Below are 25,010 nucleotides of genomic sequence, written 5' to 3'. Positions count from 1 at the left end.
TGATCGGTTTATCTAACATGTATTAATCCTTCAATTGATTAATCTATCATGTAGCTATCGATGCATCAATTGATCAGTTGATCTATTATCCATCTATCCATCATCCAATCAATTGATCCATCTATGTATCATCTATTTAACTATCTATTGATCCATGGAACGATCAGTGATCAGTCCACCTATGATCTACCTATCTAGTCCGTGTGTGTCTGTGTGCACACACGACATCGTGCATGTGGAGGGCAGGAGACACCCTGCAGGAACTGGAGTTACGGACGGTTGTGAGCCGCCGTGTGGGTACTGTAACATGTATTAATCCTTCAATTGATTAATCTATCATGTAGCTATCGATGCATCAATTGATCAGTTGATCTATTATCCATCTATCCATCATCCAATCAATTGATCCATCTATGTATCATCTATTTAACTATCTATCGATCCATGGAACGATCAGTGATTAGTCCATCTATGATCTACCTATCTAGTCCGTGTGTGTCTGTCACACATGACATCATGCATGTGGAGGGCAGGAGACACCTTGCAGGAACTGGAGTTACGGACAGTTGTGAGCCGCCGTGTGGGTACTTGGAACCGAGTCCTCTGCAGGAGCAGCCAGTGCTCTAACCAGGAAGACCCAACTGAATTGTGGGTGGGAACCAGCCGGGTGTAACCTGGAGAAACTGAGCTTGTGTGCACATGTAAGCAGTTTCTCCCGGCTCGTGCTGGCTTGGGAACCTGGGGACTGTGACCTGAACGTCATTCTTTCTCCCTTCTTAGTTAAGCAGCTTTCGGAGTATGTGTTCGGCGGGGACCCCGAGGCGCCCCACCTGGGTTGACGTAAGCGAGTTTCTGGCGAATGACGGTCCGGTTGACGGTGGCTTGAACTTCGAGACTCAGTCCTTGGTGCAGGAGCAGCCGTCGGAACGTGCAACCACACGCGTCCTTCCTGGGCTACGTGGGCACACAAGGTTCGTTGGCACCGATGATACATAGATGCGCCTCCCACCGGTGTCCATACACCCGACCCAGAACACGAGCCCCTGTTCGAGGCCTCTGTGGACCCCACGACCCAAACCTGCCAAATTCAGAGGAGTTAGCAAGTCGGACACAAATCCAGAAACTCTGCAGTGGGGCTCATGAACTTTCTGCAGGGCTGCGATGGACCACAAACATGCACGCACACGTGCATTGGTCCATTTGTCAACCAACACATGCGCACCCATCCACCGTGCATCAATCCATCCATCTATGCACCTGCCCACCCAGCCATCTGTTCACCCAACCATCCACAATCATCCATCATCAGTCATCCGTCACCACCACCACCACCATCACCACCATCACCACCACCACCACCACCATCACCATTACCATCGTCGTCATCATCCACCCCCACTCATGTCTCTGCATCTCTTTGTGTCACAGACGTCACCATCACGTCACATCCGTCACGCACTCACCATGTACCATCTGTATCTCTCAAGTCTATCCATTGTGTCTGTCATGGACTCACCAGGTCTGTTTCCCTGCCCTTCGGCGCCCCCATCCCCACATCGGACGTGGGTCCCAGGGCCTTGTGCAGAGCCTGAGCCACGGCAGCTCTCCCACGAGAGTGCGCCTACCTTGGTGCTGGGCCTGGGCCCTCCAGCCTTGGTCACGATGCACATGGTGACGGTGACGTTTTCCCGACAGGCCCAGGTCAGCGTCCAGGTCCGGGGGTTGAATGTCACATTGAGCTCAGGCTCGGGTTCCTGGGGCGTCACAGCTGGAGGACGGTGACGTCAGTTAGACACTGCTGCTGCTGTCCCCCAACCCCGAGGGATTGCGACCCCCAACTGGCCTGGGCAAAGCTCCCGTCTCCGTTTTTAGTAAAATGTTCTATTTATCGAGGCTGGAGAGACGGCTCGGCAGTGCTCGCACCGGCTGCTCCCGTGGAGGACTCGGTTCCCAGCACCCACACGGTGGTACCGCCATAACTCCAGTACCAGGGGATCCATTGGCCTCCTCTGACCTCCTCAGGCATTGCATGCAACGGGCGCGCATACACACATGCAGTGCACCTACATACATGCTGTGCACTTTACACACATGCACTTCATGTACACACATGTACTGCACTTACCTGCATGCACTGCGCTTTACATATGTGCAGTTCACTTAACCGACAGACATGCAATGCACTTTGCACACATGTAGTGCACCATACATACACGCAGTGCAGCTACACACATGCACTGCACTATACACATATGCATTGCCGTTTACACACATGCAGTGCAGTTACACACATGCATTGCCCTTTACACACGTGCAGTGCAGTTACACACATGCATTGCCCTTTACACACGTGCAGTGCAGTTACACACATGCATTGCCCTTTACACACGTGCAGTGCACTTTACATGCATGCAGTGCACTTACACACAATGCATCTACACACATGCATTGCCCTTTATACATGTGCACTTCCCTTACACATACATATCGCATGCAGTGTACTAGACACATATGCAATGCGCTTCACACAGATGCACTGGTGTCCACACACATGTAGTCAACACATGCACAGTCACCCCTCCAAAGGCCCCACATGCAAACACGAGCTGCGGGCTGGGAGTGCAGACAAGGGTCCAGAGACTTTTGACCCCCTCGGGCAACCAAACATGGAAGTGGAATTCCCCGGGAATCCCGGGCTAGGGGAGGAACGGGCTCAGGCCGGACGCAGCTAAGCCTGCGTTTCAGGAAGCCGAGCCCAGGATCCGCACTGAGGGTTCGCAGCACAAGGTGGAGTTAATCCTGGGCTTCAAAGTCGTTTAAGTTGCGGAATCAATTAAAGTTCACTAAACTCGTGAAAAAAATTTTAAAATTAAAATGAATTGAAATTTCAAATCAATTAAAAGAAAAATAATTTTAAAAGAAAAGAAATTTTAAAGGAACAAACAAAAAATATTCAAAATTAAAAATTAGAATTAAGCAATAAAAATAATTAAAATCCAGTAATTAAAACTAAATCAAAATTAATAATTAAAATTTTAAAAATTAATGATACGTGCACGCGCATGCTCACTGCGTGTGTTCATGAAAATAAATGACAATAATTAAGATTAACATGAATTAAAATATTTTAAATCAACTATAATTTTATAATAAAATTGAAATTAATTAAAATTGATCAATAAATCAATAAAAATTAATTATTGATGTTACGTGTTCGCCCGCATGTGTGTGAGTGCATCGTGTGTGTGCGGTGCCTCGGGAGGCCAGAAGACGAGGTGGGATCCCCTGGAACTGCAGGTTCAGGAGGTTGTGCCCACCACGTGGGTGCTGGGAACGGAAAGCGAGTCCTCTGAGCCATGAGGCGGGACCCAAGGCCCAGAGACACGGCTCAGCCGTGAACAGCAGTACCGGTTCCTGCAGAGGACTGGGTTCCCAAGCACTCACCGGGTGCACAACCTACCGAGACTCCAGCTGTAGGAGACTCGCTGCCAGTCTTCTGCCCTATGCACACGGCACTCGGCCCAACAAGCAGCACAACATGCAGACCCCTAGTGCCCTTTAGCCCAGTGTTTTGCCTGCGCACAAATCCACACGTATGCCTGCACATATGTCCGCATGTTTGCGCACCACATGCATGCGACGCCCTCCTTAGGCCCAAAGAGAGCGGAGAATAACCTGGAGCTGGACTTTCAGGTGGTCGTGCACAGACTTCACCCGTTCCCATCTTAGGAGACAGTTGCAAAGGATCATGGGACATGCGGGGGGGGTGGCGAGTAAGAAAACCCAATAAATCCACCCCCCGAGTTCGATGATGCTGGGATCATCACTTTGGTCTGTTTTGACCATGCTCTCCCCCAGATCCATAATTCCGGGATCACTCCTCTGGTCTGCCCTTGTCCATCCTCCCCCGCCCACCCCGCCCAAGTTCGATAATGCTGGGAGCATCACTCTGGTTTGCCCCCCGCCCCCCGCGCCCCGCGCACACCCACCTGCAGGTTCCGGTGTCCCGAGGAATGCCGGGGGCAGGAGAACCAAGCACAGCACCAGGGGCGACACGGCGCGCACGGGGAGTGCGGGGGCGCGGGGCTGCGGGAGAGGCGTGCGGTGAGGAGGCGGCCCCGCTCCCCATGGGCGCAGCTGGTCTGAACCCCCCCCCCGGCATGCTTTGCGGCTGCGCTGCATCCCTGGAGCATGAGTTTCCACAGGCTGGACACCTGAACGTGGGTGCTGGGAACCGAGTTCCACCCTCTGCCCGAGCGGCCGGTGCTGTCACCCGCTGAGCTAGGTCCCCCACGATCCTCGCGGTTCCCGCCTGCGTCCTTCCTTAGCTCCGGGATTCCCGGTACTCAGTACTTGATTTTTAAATTTGTTCCTTGGTTGGGTGCTGGTTTTCAGACTCAGTACTCCCCTTGGTGGCACAAGTAGTTTCCATACCGAGTCCCCCTAGGGGGGGGGTCATTTTGTCCCCTTCTCCTTCCCCGCTTACCCCCCCTACCCCAGCCGGGGTGGTGTGCAAAAACCGAGCCCCAGCACTTAGCAGTTCCCGGTTCACTTCCTTTTTCCGGTTTCCATGGCGACGCAGCCAACTACCAACTTCTCCAAACTTGGGAAAGAAAAGCAACTCAGCGCCCGGCACCTCCCGAGCCCACCCGGCAGGGATCACCGTGCTGAAAATACCCACGGGGAGTCCTGTGGGCAGGTCGGGGCTGAGAGGGCTTCGGATTTTCCCACAATGCACTGGGCTGATGCTCTCAAAGCAGTACGGGTGAGAGGCTCAGGGGGACTGAGAACTAATCACCCAAGGAGGAGCACTCGGCAGGATGAGCGCCTGGGTTACTCGGAGAACAGGTGATCCTCCCCTCGTCCCCAACATCCCCAACACCCGAGACCTCGGTCTTCCCCTCCCTCCCCGTCCTTTCCCTTTGCTGTGGATGTGCGGCTGGATTGAGGACCGTAGGTGCTTGCAAAGTGCTGGGTGCTGGGTGTTCCTCCTGGGAACTGTGGATTCGGGGCTCCCCGGGGGACTCAGTGACAGCACTGACCCAGCTCAAGCACGGGAGGATGGGGGGGACAAAGTCCAGCACCCCTTCCTCAATCCCGGGAAACAGAGGCCTTTCAGGAGGCTGTGCCGGAAACTTTCAGGGGGTGAGCCCCAGAAACCGCGATGTCCAGTCAGTCACCAGCACCTGTGACGCTCGGTACTCACCGGCCTCGGCATCCCGCTGTCGCTGGGTTTTGGGGCCTGAGCTGCTCCGTCCCCCACCGCAGCTCATGTCACTGAAAGTCCCTTCCTCATATGAGGTTGGGAAACCCGGGACCGGGCGGGGCCGGTGATTGGCTGCAGGGGGGGCCTCGGTGACGTCACCCACAGCTCACAGCCTCGGAGGACCTACACGATGTCACTCACACCCCACGCTCCGTGATATCGGCCCTCGTGACCTGTGCGACGCCTCTCCCCTCCTGCTCGAGCCCTCTAGGAGCAGCGCTAGGATGGTGCAAAGACCCAGGGTCAGGGTCACTCGGGACAAATGTTACTGAAAGACACCGTGGAACTGAGTTCTGTCACACAAGCACCCTGGTGGCAAACGGTGCTGAAAGAGAAGATGGAACTAAGCTCCATCCCACAAGCACCCTGGGGGAGCAGGGGTGGAGGCACACACCAGGAAACTGTGCATTTCATCACATCGATTCTTGTTTGTAATTTACTTGTGTTGGCTCACGTGCACCTCGAACACGCGTGTAGCTCAGGTAATGTGTGTGTGTTGGTTTTCTTCTTTCTCCATGTTGGTGCTGTGTATTTAAATCCTCAGACTTAGCAGCAAGCACCTTCTCCCCCGTGCCATCCCACCAACCCCTTCACTTGAACAAGAGACCAAGTACCCAGTACCGAGAGGTCGGAAGGTCTTGAAAACCGACACCGACACCTCTGGTTTCCTCACAAAAGCCTCGCTTGGCAGAAGTTCAAGTCTCACTTCTGGGACCGTCTTTGGGCTCGGTGTGGAGAGGGTGCTTAGTGCAAAGTCCTTGTGCTTGAATTCGCACTGGGTTGGTGAGACTTGAACTCAGTACTCCACAAAACCCAGGTACTGAGTAGAGAGGCCAGGCCTCCTTGTCACGGCCCGGCCTGGTGCCGTGTGTAACGGGGCAGGGGAGGGACCCACTGTGTGCTGGCCCCGGGAGGCTCTGATCTGAGGCCTGAGGGGTCTGCGGACAGGACTCGCTGGCCCGAACCCACACGTGACGTTCACATGTTGCGGTATTCACGTGCCGTGACTGCGACGTGTCACCTGTGACCCAAACAGATCACGTGGTCGCAGTCAGGTCATGTGCACATGTGTCTTCACACGTGCAGTGAGGACGTGGACTTTGGGTGTTTTCCTCAGTTCTCCACCTGATTTTGACACAGTCTCGCACCGACCCTGGAGCTCAGTGACTGACACACCTGCCTGGACAGCAAACGGCTTCGGCTCCGCATCCCAGGGCTGGGGTTCACACGACGTCGTGCCTGGACTTTTATGTGATGCTGGGACGTGAACGCAGGTTCCTGTGCGTCTGCGGAAACCACTGTAGCCACCCAGGCACCTTGCTGGCCTCCGTTTTGGTTGTTTCTATCGGCGCCCATCTGTGTATCTGCGGATCAATTAATCTATGAGTGTTAACTGTCCATCCGTCCGTCCATCAGCTGCACAGCCAACCACCACCACCATCACCAGCACCACCATCACCACCATCACCGTCACCACAATCATCACCACCATCACCACCGTCATCACCACCACCACCATCACCATCAGCGTCATCACCACCACCATCATCAGCATTATCGCACCCCCATCATCGTCCGTCCGTCCGTCCGTCCGTCCGACATCCTCGCACTCCCCCATCCGTCACCCACGTCTGTGCTGCACAGCCAACCACCACCACCATCACCAGCACCACCATCACCACCATCATCATCACCACAATCATCACCACCATCACCATCACCGTCACCACAATCATCACCACCATCACCACCGTCATCACCACCACCACCATCACCATCAGCGTCATCACCACCACCATCAGCAGCATTATCGCACCCCCATCATCGTCCGTCCGTCCGTCCGTCCGACATCCTCGCACTCCCCCATCCGTCATCCACGTCTGACTTTCTCTTGTGCGCGCAGCTGTCTACGGCCGACTGTCCCCAGCAGAGTGTGTCCTCGGTATGCAGCAGCGTTTCCACCCCCACCGCTGGCACGGAGGTTCCCGCGTCACCTCGCGCGTGGATCCCACGGGCTCCCCTGCATGCGGCAATGTTCCCGCCCCGGGTGCTTGGGGACCGTGACACTCACCGTGCGCCGCGTTCCCTCTGCACGCATTTCCCTGCACTCGCTGTCCGCGCGCAGCCGGCTGGCACTGACTGGTGTCGCCTCGGGGCGGAGCTGGCGCAGCTGCTGAGAACCGGGACATCTGCAGGGCCCGGGCGCGTCCCTTCCCGGTAAAGGCTCCGCGTGCTCCTTCCCAGAAACCGTCACGTTTCCAAATCCGCTCCGCTGACGTGTGTCAACTTCCTCCTTTCCCCGGAGGACGGAGGCCACGGGTGACCTCAGCCGCTCACCTGGTCCTGGGTTCCGGTTCCCAGGCGCCGGGGTGCTGCTTCGTAGGTGCCACAGACCCGCGGAAGGGACGCGGATCATTACCCGCGCGCTTGGCGCCACTCGCTCTTGAGTGGTGACTGAGGCCACGTAGGCCGTCCAGGGTCCGCAAAGCAGCCGAGTGTAGAAGTTTCCCAACGACCGGTTCCCTGCGGAGAAAGACACGCCCGCTCCGACTCCGACTGTTGCAAAGCACAGCTTCCTTCTGAACGCTGCTGGGGTGGCTGCAGCTGAGTGACCGAGGTTCAGAGCACCGAAAAAAAAAAAAATTAAACTCCTCTGTGGGCATCACATGTGCAGTGACCACAGAGTCCAATGTACCATGTCCCCTAGAGCTGGAGATGGCGATGGTTGTATGCCGCCAAGTGGGTACTCGGATCTGAACTCAGGTCTGCAGCAGCAGCAGCAGCAAGAGCTTCCAGCTGATGTGGCCCAGGACCACGTCTCCATCCCATAATGACCCTGACCACGTCTCCATCCCATAATGACCCTGACCACGTCTCCATCCCATAATGACCCAGAACCATCTCTCCATCCCATAATGACCTAGGACTAGCTCTTCATGCTGTGGTGCCGTGTGCACAGGTTCTGTGGTGCCGTGTGCACAGGTTTGTGGTGCCGTGTGCACGCTGGGCTGGCGGATGGCGTCCAGGGCTGTTAGTAATCTGCTGTCACAGCCTCTGCTTCCTGTTTCTGGGCTGGACCTGTGGTCACTGCCCACGGCCGGCGGGGGTCACTGTGGGGCCGTCCTCCTGGGCTGGACCACACCAAGCACAAGCACTCCCCACCCCGTACCCAACCAAGCACAAACACTATTCCCCCCGCACAAGCACTCCCTGTAACCACCAAGCACGAGCCTCTTCCCGAGATTCTTGAGGGGGGTGGTTCCTGCATGTCGATTACTCAGACTGAAGGACATAGGTTCCTGCAGACCTGGTCCGACATCCAGAAACCACGAAATGCCAGAAAAGGCCAAAAATGACTTAATGTGTCATCACATCCACGATGAGGAAGAACTAACAGTCAGAGTCTTAGGAAAATGTGATCGTCCATGTGACCAGGACCCTGTCTCCACCCCATAATAACCCAGGACCATGTCTCCATCCCATAACAACCAGGACCATGCCTCCATCCCATAATAGCCCAGGACCATGTGTCCATCCCATAATGACCAGGACCATGTGTCCATCCCATCATGACCGGGACCATGTCTCCACCCCATAATGACCAGGACCACCTCTCCATCCCATAATGACCGGGACCACCTCTCCATCCCATAATGACCGGGACCACCCGTCCATCCCATAATGACCGGGACAGCGTCTCCAGACACTGGGTTCCCATGAACGTGGCTTCCCAGGCCGCCCCTTGCCTCGGGCTCCTCCTGTCAATCATCTCCTCCTGTCAATCATCGTCCTCCTCTCTCTTCCGGGTCTGGGGTCGGTTCCTGCTGGACAAACTGCGGCCTACAGTTGTGCAGGGAGGAGTTTCCTTCACATTAAAAGTCCCAGGTGACGTTTCCTGCCTGTCAAGGACCACTAGGGACTTGAGTTTTGATGAGCAGCCGGCGGGGGACTCAGTCTGCACCCTGCAGATAGGCCAGAGTGCTGGGGACTCAGTCAGTACCCAGCAGGTAGGCCAGAGTGCTGGAGACTCAATCAGTACCCAGCAGATAGGCCAGAGTGCTGGGGACTCAGTCTGTACCTGGCATCCAAGTCAGAGTGCTGGGAACTCAGTCCATACCTAGCGGATAGGCCAGAGTGGTGGACACTCTGTCAGCAACCTGCAGATAGAGCACAGTGCTGGGGACTCAGTCAGCTCCCTGCAAATAGGCCAGAGTACTGGGGACTCTGTCAGTACCCAGGAAATGTCCAGAGTGCTGAGGACTCAGTTATTATCCAGGAGATAGTCCAGAATGCTTGGGACTCAGCTCAGTATCCAGCCGATAGGCCCGACTACTTGGGACTCAATAAGTACCCGAAGACAGGCCAGAGTGCTAGGGACTCAGTCAATGCCCAGCAGATATGCCAGAGACTTTGGACTCAGTCAGTACCCAAATAGGTAAGAGTGCTGGGGACTCAGTCAGTACCCGGCAGGTAGGCCAGAGTGCTTGGGACTCAGTTCAGTACCCCAAAGATAGGCCAGAGTACTTTGGACTCAGTCAGTACCCGGCAGACAGACCAGAGTGCTGGGGACTCAGTCAGTACATGCAGGTGGGCCAGAGTACTGGAGACTCAGTCAGTACCCGGTAGATAGGTCAGAGTGCTGGGGACTCAGTCAGTACCCGGTAGATAGGCCAGAGTGCTGGGAACTCAGTGTGTATCCAGCAGACAGGCCAGAGTGCTGGCGACTCAGTCAGTACCCGGTAGATAGGTCAGAGTGCTGGGGACTCAGTCGGCACCCAGCAGACAGACCAGAGTGCTGGGGACTCAGTCAGTACCCGGTAGATAGGTCAGAGTGCTGGGGTCTCAGTCAGTACCCGGTAGATAGGTCAGAGTGCTGGGGACTCAGTCAGTACCCGGTAGATAGGTCAGAGTGCCGGGAACTCAGTGTGTATCCAGCAGACAGGCCAGAGTGCTGGGGACTCAGTCGGTCTCCAGTAGATCGGCCAGAGTGCTGGGGACTCAGTCAGTACCCGCAGATAGGCCAGAATGCTGGGGACTCTGTCAGTTCCCGGCAGATAGACCAGAGTGCTTGAGACTCAGCCGTTACCCTGCGTATAGGGCAGAGTGCTGGGGACTCAGTCAATACGCAGCAGAAAGGCCAGTGTGCTGGGGACTCCGTCGGTATCCATCAGGCTGGCCAGAGTGCTGAGGACTCAGTCATTACCTATAAATAGGCCAGAGTGCTGGGGACTCAGTTGGTATCTAGCAGACAGGCCAGAGTGCTGTGGACTCAGTCGGTACCTATCAGACAGGCCAGAGTGCTTGGGACTCAGCCCTTACCCTGCATATAGGCCAGAGTGCTGGGGCTCAGTCAGTCCCCAGCAGATAGATCAGAGTGCTTGGGGCCCAGCCATTACCCTGTAGACAGGCCAGAGTGCTTGGAATTGAGGTCAGGAGAGAGTGCAGAATATTCAGGACTCAGCTCAGTACCGACAGATAGGCCCAAGTACTTAGGACTCAGTACCCGAAGACAGGCCAGAGTACTGAGGACTCAACCAGTACCCAGCAGACCAGAGTGCTTTGGACTCAGTCAGTACCCAGTGGATAGGCAAGAGTGCTGGGGACTCAGTGCCCAGCAGGTAGGCCAGAGTGCTTGGAACTGAGTCAGTATCTAGGTGATAAGCCAGAGTGCTTGGGACTCAGGTCAGCACCACCAGATAGCCAAGAGTGTTTGGGACTTAGTACCTAGCAGGAAGACCATAGTGCTTGGGACTCAGCTCAGTACCCGGCAGACAGCCCCGAGTACTGGGAACTCAGTCAGTATCCTGGACATAGGCTAGAATGCTTGGGACTCGGCTCAGCTCCAATGACATAGCAAACAACACCCACATCATTGTGAAATTCGAACTCGGTGCTCCGGGGGTGCGCGTTCTCGGACCCGAGTGTGGACTGCACCCTCAGCTCCAGAAAACAAAGCACAGCACTGTCAGGTCTGGAGGCTCAGTCCTCCCACCCCAGCACTCATGGGTCACGGAACTGGGTGCTGGGCGCGCCTGAGCTGGGTGATTCATCCCGTGCTCCTTCAGGGGTGATGCGGGGCCTGATAGCGGCGTGCAGTAGTGACGTCAGACATCCGGGACAGATTCGGATCGGTGAGGGGGCGGGGATGACATTCAGCCCCCGTGGACTCAGACCATGGAGTGCTTGGTCCATGAGAACTCAGTCCATGAAAACTCAGTCCATGGAGTTGAATCAGTCCACGAGAACTCGGTCCATGGAGTACTCAGTCCATGGAGTCCTCAGTCCATGAGAACTCAGTCCATGGAGTACTCAGTCCATAAGAACTCAGTCCATGGAATACTCAGTTCATGGAATACTCGGTCCTTGAAGTACTCAATCCATAAGAACTCAGTCCATGGAATACTCAGTTCATGGAATGCTCGGTCCTTGGAGTACTCAGTCCATAAGAACTCAGTCCATGGAGTACTTGGTCCATGAGAACTCAGTCCATGGAGTACTTGGTCCATGAGAACTCAGTACACGAGCACCCGGTCCATGGAGTACTTGGTCCATGAGAACTCAGTCCATGGAGTACTTGGTCCATGAGAACTCAGTACATGAGCACCCGGTCCATGGAGTACTTGGTCCATGAGCACTCAGTACATAAGAACTCAGTCCATGGAGTACTCAGTCCATGAACTCAGTCCATGAGGTACTCGGTCCACGATCACACAGTCCCCCCGCCCCCAACCCCCACTCCTAATCTTGGGGGAACATCAGCCCCGACTGCTTCCTGCCGGTGCCCAGTTCCCTAATTGCCTTCTTCTTTTCAGCAGCATGAGCTCCGCCTGTCAGTGCTGAGAACTCAGTCCCAGCGGCCACCTGCTTCCCCGGGGACATGCGGACCTGGGCGGCCACCGTGTTGCTGCTGCTGTGCGCCCTGGCGGCCTCGGAGGACGTGGGGTCGGGTGAGTGGCCGCTGGGTGCTGATCCGAGTCCTGATCCGGGTACTGATCTGGGTCGTGATCGAGTCCTGATCCGGGTGGGAGGACTCAGATCCCAGCACTTTCCCAGCGGGCGCAGCCGCCAGAAAAAAGATTGATTCGTTTATTTGCCTGTTTATTCTTGTGGGATCTTGATTTGTTTTAAACCATTCATTCATTTTCAGGTATTTAATCGATTCGTTGTCGTGTGTAACTGCACTGTGCGTGTGTGAAGGTGCTTAGACACAGTCCTCTACCAACTTCCCAGGGCTTGTGGCTCAGTGGGCAGAGTGCTTGAGGCTCAGTGGGTAGAGTGCTTGTGTTTAGTAGTCAGTGCTTATGCTCAGTGGTCAGAGTGTTTGTGGCTCAGTGGGTAGAGTGCGTGTAGCTCAGTGTGTCCCCCTCGGCGTTGTAGTGGGTCGGGGTCTAACCTGGGCTGCGTCTTGACACTAACTTGGTGTTTACTGAGTGTGAAGAACACATCCTACAAAGCGTCTGCCCCTCACCCTCGAGAAAGGGTGATGAGCTAAGTCCCTGGGATGATGAACTCAGTCTTCGAGATGAGCAGCGTTGGAATGGGTGATGAACTCAGTCCTTGGGATGAGCAGAGTTGGAATGGGTGATGAACTCGGTCTTCGTGCTGATGAACTCAGTCCTTGGCATGAGCAGAGTTGGAACGGGTGAAGAACTAAGTCCTTGAGCAGCCTCGGAATGGGTGATGAACTCAGTCCTCAGTGTTGTGCAGAGTTGGAATTTTGTGCATGCAGAGCCCAAGTCCTATTTCCGCCCCTAACGGCCGTTTATTTCTCTCCTCGGTGCTGGACTTAGCATTCTCAGAACTGTGGAAACAGCACCCGTTTGTAAACAACCACCGAGCTTTGAATTGGGGCCTCAGCGCTTGTCTGCAGAGCTGCATCTGTGCCGTGGGCCTGAGGTGCTGCTTCTTGACCTGAGTCTCGGGCCCGGGATTACTCACCGTACTGATTAGATCAGAGCTGCGCCGCTCAGCTTCCGCGGTGCTGAGAGCCGAGTCCTCCTGTCTCTGCCCTCAGCCGATTCTCAGAACGATTAGCCCCAGGGACACGCGGGAAAAACCTGTGGGACGACGCGCCGCCTGGGCCAGCCTGGGCTATGGGGCCACATCCCGGCCAGCGGGGGCTGCACACCCGCCTCGAAGGACACAGAAAGGCAGCCCATGTGTGGTCATGTGCATCATGTGTGGTTGTGTGTGGTGACATGGTTATTTCTACTTATGTCTCCATACACGTCTTTATATACATATTGATGCATGCATATCTTTACATGTGTATTTGTTCACAGGTACTTATGTGTGTCTATATGTATGTGATTATACATGTGTTTACTTATGTATGTGTTTGTGCATTTCATATGTATTCGTGTACCTATGTATTTACATACATATTAATACACATCTCCATTAACGTATGTATTCATGCATGTGTGCATTTATGCATGTATATCTTTGCATACCCATGTACATATGTATGCATTGTGGATTCATGTATGTACTTATGTATTTACCTGTATGCTGATTTACACATGGTTATTTATGCACACGTTCATGTGTATATTCATACATAAGTTCATGCATGTATGTATTTATGTATGTGTTTATACATCCATTTATAGACTATGTATTTATGTACATATGTATTTATGTACATGTTCGTATATGTATTTACATACTTATTCGTGCATATTTCTATTAGTGCATGTATGTGAGGATGTGTGTATTTCTGTATGCGTTTATTTACGTATGTGTTCATGGACTTGCCTCTTTACATATATACGTATGCACATATGCATTTATCCATGTCTTTGTATGCATTTAGGTATCAATTCATTTTACTATTTAATGCATGCATGAATTTACATCTGCATGTATATATGTATTTATTCAAGTACGGATGCATGTATTCATGTATGTATCTATTACATATCAGTTTAGGAACGTCTGTGTTTATGTATGTATTTGCATTTAGGCATTCATTTATTTTACTATTAATGTATGCATGTGTGACTTACATATGTATTTATGCATTTGTGTATGTATGTACTTATGAGTGCAAGCATGTATTTACATATGTATTTATATGTGTATTCATATTTGTGCACGCATGCATTTATGTACGTGTGTATTTATATATGCACATATGTCTATTTGTGCGCATATGTATATATACATGTGTATTGACGGGTGCCTGCATGTGTCTGTACGTGTGCGCCGCTGTATTGATATGTGCATGTATGTATCTGTATGAGTGCACTGGTGTATGTAGTGATGTGTCCATCCATGTATGTGTACTTGTGCATTGGTGTATGTACTGATGTGTGCATACATGCAGCCATGCATGAGTATGCATGTGTGAATCCATGCCTGTATCCACGTCTGCCTGTATCCATGTCTGCACCCACATGTACATCTATCTATGCATGTGTGTGATCACATGTGCATCAATGTATGTATGTGTTCACATGTGCATCTGTGTCCATCTGTGCTCACGCATGACCTGGCATGCAGCTGCCATGTGGCTCTTGACTCCTGGGGCCTCGGCTGCCCACACCCACCACTTCCGGTGCTCGGTCCACCGGGACCTCAGAGCTCCTGCTGTGGACGTCACCGAAGTTCCCCACTGAAAGTGAGAACTTTCCCGCAGGAACCCCACCCCACCCCCGCTGGAACAGGTGCACTGTGGGTAGCACCCCCCACCACTCACCCCGTGCACTTCCCTTTTCGGAGTCTTTGAGCTCAGCGAAGTGAAAGTGTCCAGATGTGACTTGGAGCCTGAAAAAGCCAGAAGTACCTGGATCCCAACATTCACACCGGGGAATACTCTACAGCCAGGAAAAAAGAAATTATGAAGCATGCAGGTTGAGAGATGGAACTGGAAACAGTGATGGACGGTGACCTCACCCTGACATGCAAACACCAGCATCAAATGTTCTCTGTCATACATGCGAGATCCTAGTCCTGAACTTTTAGAGTTCTGTACTTGGGGAGGAGTGTGTGCAGCTGACAGGGAATATGGAAGGATGTTGCAGGGACCGTTGTCAGTCGCCATGTCGGTGCTGGGAACTGGGTACTCTGCATGACCAGCCGTTGCTCTGCAGGGAATGCTGAGATCTCCACCCAAATGGGATATGCTACCGAGGCCGCCCAGGCTCTGGGAACTGTGTGGGAAGGAGGGGAGCCGTGAAGTAACGGGTTTCAGGAACGCACAGCACCGTGCGTGCGTGCTCAGGACATGCATGACATCAACCCCAAGACAAAAAAAACCCGGGAAAGTCAGAGGGGTCATGACGAAGACAGAGCTGTCAGCAGGGGAGAGGCTACGTCGGCGTACACTGTGTGCTCGCATGACACGGGCTGAAGGAAAAGCAGATCGACCCGGGGCACGTGGTCAGAAGACGACGTTACGCACCCAGCACGCGGCCGCGCAAGTGGCACAGCGTGCCAGGCCGGGTAATGCGTGTCAGAGTCTCCAAACATCCCTTCACGCAACCACTTGTCTATCCGGGTAGCCGTGCACGTGTGCATCACCATCACCGTCATCATCACCATCATCATCACGTCATCAACGTCATCACCATATGACATCATCTTCCACCACCACCATCATAAGATGACATCGTCACCACCACCATCACCATCATGACATCACCATCACCATGACATCATAGTCCACCATCATCAGCACCATCGTCATCATTATCATGTGACGTCACATTATTCTCATCATCCTCATCAAAATCTCCGTCATCATCACATGACACCATCACCAAAGGACATCACCACCACCACCACCACCCCCATCATCGTGACGACGTGACCAGCAGCAGCAGCATCTGCACCCATCACCTCTTGGTGTCTGTCCGTCCATCCGTGTCTGCACATGTTCGTGTGTCTGTGTCGTCTTTCCGGGTTTCCGGCGCTCACATGTCCCCCGGACGACCGTCCCCCTCCGAGGAGCACCAGTGCGCTTGACCTCCGCGCCCTTGTCCCCGGGGGACCCCGCACTCGGTGCTCTGACCCGGTTGCGGGAACTGACGTGGACTCAGTCCATGACTCTCCGTGTGTCCCCGCGTCTACTTAACACACTAAGTACTGGTACTTTCCGCAGGGGACGAGCTCCCGGTTGGCATCCTGTGCTTCAACCTGGAGACCATGCACGTGACGTGGAACGCCCACGACGCCGGCGGCGCCAACCTGACGTTCATCTACAGGTGGGTGGCCTGCCACCGAGCACACAGCACCCAGCACCCAGCGACACAGCGGACGACACTAACATATGGGCACCGTGTTGCGTGCTGAGTTGAGTCCTCCCCAAAGTGTCAATCGGTCAGGGACTTTCAGCAAAGTGTATGCCCCTCAGTATCTAGTACCGTGCACCCAGTACCTAATGCCGCGCACCCGTCACACACTGATCGACAGTGGGGAACCCTAGCCTGTCACATATGCACACTGTGTTGGGTGCTAACCTGAGTCCTTCCCAAAGTACCACCCAGTACTTAGTACTGTGCACCCATGATACAGTGACCAAGAGTAATATATACACACTGTTGGGTACTGACCTCAGTCCCCCCTCAAAGTGTCACCCACTACCTAGGACTGTGCACCCATGACAAAGTGAAGGACAGTAACATATGCACACCGCGTTGGGTGCTGAGCTGAGTCCTCCCCAACGTCTCAACCAGTCAGGGACTTTCAGCATCCTGTATGACCCCTCAGTACCTAGTACTGTGCATCCATTACCTAGTACCTTGCACCTGTCACACAGTGAACACCATTGAGGACCCCAGCCTATCTGTTATATATGCACGCTGCGCTGGGTGCCGAGCTGAGTCCTCCCCAAAGTGTCAATCAAAACCCCGCTGTGCAGGGTGAGGACATAGTCAGGGGCTTTCAGCAGCCGCGGGAGCACTGTGGGTAAGTACCAGTGTCCCTGAGCCCAGGTTTGCCCCCGAGCCGTTCCGGCCGTGCCCAAGCTACATGCTCCGCGGGGGCCTCACGGCGGGTTGCGTGTTCCCGGCACGGTTGGCGCTGCTGGACTTCTCCCTCCTGGACGGCAACATCACGCTGCTCAACGAGAAGCACTTCGCCTCTCAGTACCGTGAGTTCGGGGAGACTCAGCACCCAGTACCCAAGGCAGGCGGGAAGGGCTGTATCCGAAAGCGCTGGCGGCCGTGTGTATGGGGGGGTCCGTGCTCCCCCCTCGTGGGGCGCCGGGGTCGCGACAGGGTTTCGGCCAGGGGCTTTCAGCGCCGTGTGCACCACCCTGCACGGAGGGTGCTGGTCCTCGGTGTTCCACGTGCCGTGCCTCGGTTTCCCCAGTGCAGCCGCGGGCCCCGAGCAACGTGTCCTTCACGTGGCGGAACGACGGCGTCACGGTGACCTGCACCGACCTCCCGCTGCAGGGGCTGCGCTACGAGGTCCAGCACCGCAGCGCTGAGGACCCTGACTGGCAGGTCTGTGACCCGTCCGTCCCCTACCTGTCAATCATCATGTCAGTCATCTGCCGATCACCTACCTGTCGATCAATTGGTCATTCAATAATCTGTCAATTTTCTATCAATCATGTACCTGTCAATCATCATCTGTCAATCACCTATCAATCAATCAATAACGTATCTGTTAATTAGCCATCGATCATGTGTCTGTCAATCATTGACCTGTCATCCATCACCCATCTGTCCATCACTTACCTACCCATCAATCAATAATCTTTCATGTTTTCGTTGTTAGCCTTTTAACGGCCTCTGCTCCCGATCAATTAATAATGTCAACTATCTACCGACCATGTTTCTATGTGTTAATCATCATCATCGATCTATCAATCCATCATCCATCTGTCAGTCACCTGTCTAGCAATCATATTTCTATCAACCACTCAGTCAATAATCTATCAATGATCTATCAATCATGTTTCTATCTATAAACCTATCAATCATTTATCTATGTATCAACCGATCAGTCATCTATCAATCCTCTATGAATCAGTCAACTATATATCTGTCAATCAATGATGTATCAATCACGTATGCATCATCTGTCAATCATATGTCCATGTATCAATCATCTACCTGTCAATTATCTATCTGTCAACTTTCTGTTATCCATCCATCTGCCATCTCTTTATCTAACATCTATCAATCTATCTACATTTGCCTGTGTATCAATTGATCAGTCATCTATCGGTCATCCATCTATGACTCAGTCATCTGCCAATCATGTATCTAAGTATCAATCGATCAATCATCGATCCATCTTCTGTCAATCAATCATCTCTCAATCCTACATGTGTCAATCAGTGAACTTGTCAATCAGTCATCCATCTGTCTGTCAATCATCCATCCATCGGTCTGTCAATCAACCAATCAATCAATCACCTTTCTGTCTGCAGTCCCGGGAGGAGAACACGTGTGACATCACGGTGCCAGGCCTGGACTCCGAGCGCTGCTACGACTTCCGGGCCCGTGTGACTACACGACCGTCCATCTACGGCGCCGACGCTCGGCCCAGCAGCTGGACGGACGTGACGCACTGGCGGGGTGCCAGACGCACAGGTGACGACACACGCAGCGCGCTCCCGTGATGCCTTTCGGGACAGGCGCTGCTGAACAATACATGGAGGGAGATGCCCGGAGAGCACAGGCGATAGATCGTCAATACGTAGGGAGATGGGCGATCGATCGGTGGATAGAGGATCGATACTCAATGATAGGTAATTGATATCTAGACGATACATCAATAAAATCGATAGATAGATGATCAATAGGTAAACAGCCGCACGGATGACAGGTGATCAATCGATGGATAGGTGATCAATACATAATTGATATATAGACGATAGATCAATATGCAGAGACGTAAATACAGAGATGAGTGATAGATGATTGATCAGTCGATAGAGAACAGATGAGATTATCGATATATAGATAGATGATAAATAGATAAACAGGCAGACAGTGATAGTCGACAGACGATAAATCGATAGATGTTTGCTCAGTAGGTAGATTATAGGTAAATAAATAGATGACAGATAATAGATAAATAGGTGGATGGATGAATGATCAATAGATACAGGGCAGATGTGCGGACAGACGGATAGATTGATGGTCGATTAATCGATATGTGATCGACAGCTAGACGGTCAATAATCAATAGATGATCAATAATCAAAGATGGTCGATGCAAGATAGACGATCATACATGGTCGACAGATGACAGCACACGTCACGCCAGCCTCACCGCCCACGTCATCACACACCCGCCCCCGCCCAGCTCGGTCTCTGGAAACCTCTGCTTCCTGACCGCTTCGTGCCGACCTCAAGTCCGCGGGAGGACCGAGCTAGGTGCTGGCAGCACCATGCTGAGTATCCCTCTCGTTGCAGAGTCCTGCACGGCACAGCCTGCTGAGAGCGCGTTCCCCGCGCTGAGCGTCGCGCTCGGCCTCCTGACGGCGCTCGGGGTGCTGGGGCTGTGCGCGCTGGCCAGGTGAGGGGCCCCACTGTGCACTCGGCGCTCTTCCCCATCCGTGGCCCCACTGTGCGCTCGGTGCTCGTCGCTGTCCGCGGCCCTACTATGCGCTCTCTGTCACCTCAGGGTCTGGAAGCGCCTGCTGCCCGGCGTGCCCGACCCCAAGTGCAGCTTCCCTGGGCTCTTCGACCAACACGACGGAAACTTCCAGGTGCGCAACCCAGCCCCACCCCGCACAGTGCTGACCGCTAAGTCCTACCTCTGCACCTGCTTTCAGTGGGGCTCGGGGTGGTCGTCACGGTGGTCCACAGGTCTCAGCATTAAGGCGATGCGTTCATCAACTTACCGTGCGGCGTGCAGCTCCTGCGGGATGACGTCTCAGGTGCTGCGCTAAGTCCCCTTTCCCCTCTGGCAGGAGTGGATCAGCGACACCGAACGCGTGGCGCCACTGCCCAGAGACGGCAAAGGCCAGGATGGCGGCGCGGAGGAGGTGCTGCTCGTACAGCTCTGCGATGCCGAGGCGCAGCCCGCCCCGCAGACTGAGGTGCTGTGTGCACAGTCGCTCTGTCTCCCCCGCCGGGGCGCGCAGCCCGGAGACGCGGTGGCACTGGGCGGCTTCACATTTCTGGTGAATGAAGACGCTTACATGGTGCTATAACTGAGTCCTCGTGGGGGTCCAAGTGAGGGTCCTGGGCCCAGGAAAGATCCTGGTGGGTCCAGCAATTATGTTCAGGATGTGGCTCAGTTCTCAAGTGCTTGTACTCAGTGGGTAGAGTGCTTGTAGCTCAGTGGGTAGAGTGCTTGTAGCTCAGTGGATAGAGTTCGTATTGGAACAGTCTCTCCTTCAAGGACGTGCCCCAAGGAAGTCACTTCCTCCCAGTAGCTAAGTCCCCCGAACTCGCTAAGTCCCCCCACCTCCATGGATGAACCTGCCGATGACGTCAGAACCCTAATGACGGCAATACCTCCTACTGATGACGTCAGATACCTCATGATGTGATCACCTCCCAAAGACCATAGCACTGGGAGACCAAGACTCCTAGAGAACAGACTTTGAGGAAGATCATACAGCCCGGAAAAGGGAGACAGAAGAGACTGGGGTCCCAATGTCTCCTTCAAGGACACGCCCTCATGACGTCAGACCCTCAATGATGTCACTTCCTCCCACGAGTCCCCTTGCCCTCATTTCCCCCACCTCCCCAAACCTCAGTCGGATCGTCCACGAACAACGCACAATAAACCTGTTTCTTCTCTAAGGGTCTGGGCGCCGGTGTTCTGTGACGTCACAGCAACATGACGTCAGAGATTGACGGATGACCAGAATCGGCATATAATCAATGACTTCGATGGTCAGGAGTGTCAGAGGTTTTTCCGACCCTGCGTTGTCCAGGGAGATAAAATGATCAATCAGTCAATCGGTCATCAATCCATCGATCAATCGATTATTGATCACCCGACCTTTGACCCCTTGCGGCCTGTGGCTGGACTTCCGCCAGTGACATGGACTCTGCGCCCAGGTTTTATTTTAGTTTCGCGCTCGGCCACTAGGGGGCACCAAGCACCAGCACTTGCGACTCCAAAAATCACTTCAACCTGGGGAAGGTTTGTCAGCACCCCAAAGGCAACTGAGAAGCAAGCAGGACAGCACCACGACCACGTGCGCCACCGATTCCCCCCTCCTCTTCTTCCTCTTCCTCTTCCGCCCCCCCACCACGGACATGTCCTGTTGAGGATCTTCCGGCCCACAGAGTGTCAGTCAAGGTGCTGATCACAGTCTCCCCTCCCCGTGGGTACTGATCACAATCTCCCCCACAGGATGGGTGCTGATTACTGTGTCCCCCACATACAATGGGTGCTGATCACAGTCTCCCCTCCCCATGGGCGCTGATCACAGTCTGCACCCCACAGGCTCGGTGCTGATATGGGGTCTGAGGTTTGAGGAGGATGCTGAAGTCACTGCGGACAGGAAGTAGAGGGAGGAGGAGAGACTGGGGCCCCGGCATCCATTTCCAGGACACGTCTGCTCTTGCTTCACTTCCTCCCACTAGGCCTCACCTCCCAGGATCTCTTTGATCTATAAATCCATCCGTGTATGAGCCTACTGATGACGTCAGAGCCCTCGTTGATGGTGACACAGCCTTCACGCTGTGATCACCTCGCACTGGTGACGTCAGAGCCCTCGTGACGCAATCACCTCCCAAAGGCCACACTAGGGGGAACAAGTCTTCCATTAAACAGTCTCTGAGGAATAGTATATATCCCAGAAAAGGGAAGTGAGAGAGAACAAGAGACTGGGGTTCCAGTGTCCCCTTCCATGCCACGCCACTGTGACGTCACTTCCTCCCACTAGTCTTCCCCCCACCCCCCGCCCCGGCAATATCTGGCTGTGAATCCGTTCAAGGATGAACCCACCGGTTACGTTAGAGCCCCAAGATACTATTACTTCCCACTGGTGACATCAGTGCCCTCATGATGCAACCGCGTCTGGGTGGGAACCGGGCGGAGGACACGGGTCTACACGAACACCGACACCGCAACGCCCCCCACCCCGCCCCGTTGTTTCCCGGAGGGAAATAAATGAGCCGGCCGGACCACACTTCCCCTTTAAGACACAAGTGGCGGCGCTGGAGTTAAGGAGGATAATTGGGGTCACCGCGGGGGGGCAGCCAGCGGCCCAGGTGCTGTGCTCAGTTCCCCAGGGTCCACTTTGTGAAATTGACGGGGTCGCCCCCGCAGTAAGTGCGGCTGAGATCAAAGGAGCCGCAAAGGGTTGTGGGAGGCACATGCTCCCCCCAAGTGCTCATCAGGGTGTCCGGAAGTGAAAGGCCGGAAGCGGTGAGGAGGTGGGGCGAGGGCGGCGGATGGATCCCTTTGGGTCAGGTTTCACCGGCCAACCCTGAGTCGGGGCCGCAGCAGGACCGGGAGAGCCAGAGGCACGAACTGCGCATCCACCCAGCCCCGCCGAATCCAACACGAGTGTCCTATGTGCGGGTCCAGCCATGTGTGTGCTGACATGTTGAGCGCAGCAGCCAGGCGCACACCAGGCTACACACTGACGCAGACACCCACTCGCCATCATCATGACATCATCATCATGGTGACATCATCACATTATCACCACCATCGTGATATCATCACCATCATCACCATGACATCATCATCACCGTGGTCATCACCATCACCATCATCATCATGACATCATCACAACACCCATCATTCATCGCCATGGCATCATCGTTGTCATGACATCATCACCCATCATCATCCATCACATTATCATCATGATGATCATCACGATGACATCATCATCACCACCATCATCGTCGTCATGATGACATAATCAGCAGCAGCATCACCATCGTCATGATGACATCATTACTCTCACCATCTCTATGACATCATCACCATCATTATCACCATCCATCCATCCATGAACTGTGCGCACTCCCTGCGCCGAGTCCGCACGGCCATCAACACCTACTCAGGCAGGAAGCACCCAGCACCCAGGCCCCCAGCACTGGGTGAATTGTGTACGCTGAGGATATTGTATTTAATTACTCAGTCAGTCCCCCGGCGCTGTCGCCGGACGCTCATTTCTGGTACGTCGCACACGTGTGTGATCCCGACATCAGGGTCTAATATGTGACCTTCTGTAATTTGTGTGTCCCCGGTGACCTTCCGGCCACACACAGTACTGCGCACGTTACTCCCTACGGCTTGGTACTTCCCAGCCTGCAACAGTGTCCCGTGTCATCACAAGTGACGGCTACGTGTCTGTGTTACACATGGGGAAACTGAGGCAGGCGTATAGTGCTGGACTTAGCCAAGTGCTGGTTAGCTTTGTTAAGTGGACAAAGGGCTAGAATCACACGGACGAGTCTTGGTGACGGAGGGCGTGGTCCAGGTCTTCATCTCCTCAGATGGCGTGGGAAGTGCTACTGTGTGCAGCACCCATCCCGAGACAGAAGATCCTGGACTGTGCGCAGCACCCTTCCCTAGACAGAGGGTCCTCTGGACTGCGAGAAGCACCCTTCCCTACGCAGAGCGTTCTGGACTGTGCACAGCACCCTGGAACTACATAGAGTGTAGAGCGCGCAGGCATCTGTGTCTCTGCTTTTGACCGTGCATGTCTGGTGACCAGCGGTGGGAAATTCCTGCCTTGATTTCCCACCATGCCGTTGTGCGAGTGTGTGTGTATGGAGGAATGCAACATGGATGTCTGGGCTCCACATACATGTGCACATCAATAGCCCATTAATCATGCAGCCATCTCTCACTTTATCATGTGTGTCATGTGTGTGCCACGCATGGGTCCTGTGTGGTATGTGTTCACATTGCTCATTCACAGTCATGTCATCGTGCATGTGTCATGCAAGTGTGATATGTATTCTATGCATTCCCAAGGGTCTCACTCTACCATGTGTCATGCATGTGTCACATGTGACATGCAATTGCACGTGATAGCTTTCCATCCCGTGCATACATGGGTCTTGCACATGTCAGGTATGGTCCACGTATATTATGCATTCAAGTGTGTACTATGTGTGTTGTGTGTGCTGTGCATTCATATGCGACAGCATGTGATCACGTGTGCACGGATGTGTGTCATGTATGAGTCATAGGTGTATGTCATGTATCCGTGTGTGTCATGCATTCACATGTAATACCGTGCGCGCATGTATACGTCTTGTGCCTGTCACATATGTCACGTGTGTGTTGTCCATCCATATGCCACAGCTTGTGGTCACATGCAGGTACACTTGTGTTTATGTGTGATCACACGCGCTCCCGTGAGCATTCAGACGCGATACCTTCTCGTCATGTGTGCGTTTACATGTGAGTGTTTGATTAACCATCCTAAACCCACAGGCATCCACCTGAAGGGTTAGGTGCTCAGAGCTCTGATGTCACTTCCGGTCCCTGTGCCTCCTGCGGGGTTTCCCGGTACTGTGCTTTGGCCTTTCAGCACCCAGCTGACTCAGCTCCCAGCACTCTGACGGTCGACTCGGGTACCGTGGCTCTTGGCGGGGATGTCCAGGTGCTCAGTTACCCTCGGCTTCGCCAGTCGGTTTGCCTCTCACTGTGTAACAAGCACCTAAGCCCTGAAGGCTTTTCCAGCAGAGAGCATGGGGGGAATACAGATCTGGCCTGGTCCGGTGAGATTCGGCTCAGTCCTCGGGGACAGAGAGTGCAGGCACAAGGGAGGAAGAGGAGGAGGAGGAGGAGGAGGAGGAAGAGGAGGAGGAGGGGGAGGAGAAGAGGCCAAGGAGAAGGAGGAGGAGGA

At 53.8% G+C, this 25,010-nt stretch overlaps 2 protein-coding genes across 9 annotated transcripts in view; one reads left to right on the top strand and one right to left on the bottom strand.

Moving 5' to 3' along the window:
• Positions 1–7,868, bottom strand: part of LOC103750113 (granulocyte-macrophage colony-stimulating factor receptor subunit alpha-like) — a 12,541-nt gene extending 4,673 nt beyond the window's left edge. For 5 of the 8 annotated variants that reach the window (XR_003847046.1, XM_029556108.1, XM_029556111.1 and 2 more), the window contains exons 1-3: positions 3,990–4,210; positions 1,626–1,768; positions 831–954 (exon numbers count right to left, since the gene is read on the bottom strand). Coding sequence is in view for 7 of the 8 variants with exons in the window: in XM_029556108.1 (XP_029411968.1) it covers positions 831–954; positions 1,626–1,768; positions 3,990–4,182 (460 nt within the window). In the remaining variant the exon portion in view is untranslated. Of the gene's footprint in view, positions 1–830; positions 955–1,625; positions 1,769–3,627; positions 3,648–3,675; positions 3,735–3,989; positions 4,211–5,206; positions 6,631–7,337 lie in introns of those variants that run through there. The other 3 variants (XM_008853053.3, XM_008853054.3, XM_029556110.1) reach the window with 3 other exon arrangements.
• Positions 7,869–16,142: 8,274 nt separating this feature from the next.
• Positions 16,143–20,954, top strand: Crlf2 (cytokine receptor like factor 2). Its single transcript, XM_008853072.2, has 8 exons — positions 16,143–16,224; positions 16,371–16,473; positions 17,203–17,360; positions 17,582–17,715; positions 18,651–18,813; positions 19,642–19,744; positions 19,853–19,937; positions 20,142–20,954. The coding sequence occupies exons 1-8, from the start codon at positions 16,143–16,145 to the stop codon at positions 20,382–20,384; spliced, it is 1,071 nt and encodes a 356-aa protein (XP_008851294.1). The 3' UTR covers positions 20,385–20,954.
• The last annotated feature ends 4,056 nt before the right edge of the window (positions 20,955–25,010 follow it).

The sequence above is a fragment of the Nannospalax galili genome, unplaced genomic scaffold (genome assembly GCF_000622305.1).
Source record: "Nannospalax galili isolate Female #2095 unplaced genomic scaffold, S.galili_v1.0 scaffold3027, whole genome shotgun sequence".
NCBI lineage: Eukaryota > Metazoa > Chordata > Mammalia > Rodentia > Spalacidae > Nannospalax > Nannospalax galili.
This window is presented reverse-complemented; position numbering and strand designations above follow the sequence as displayed.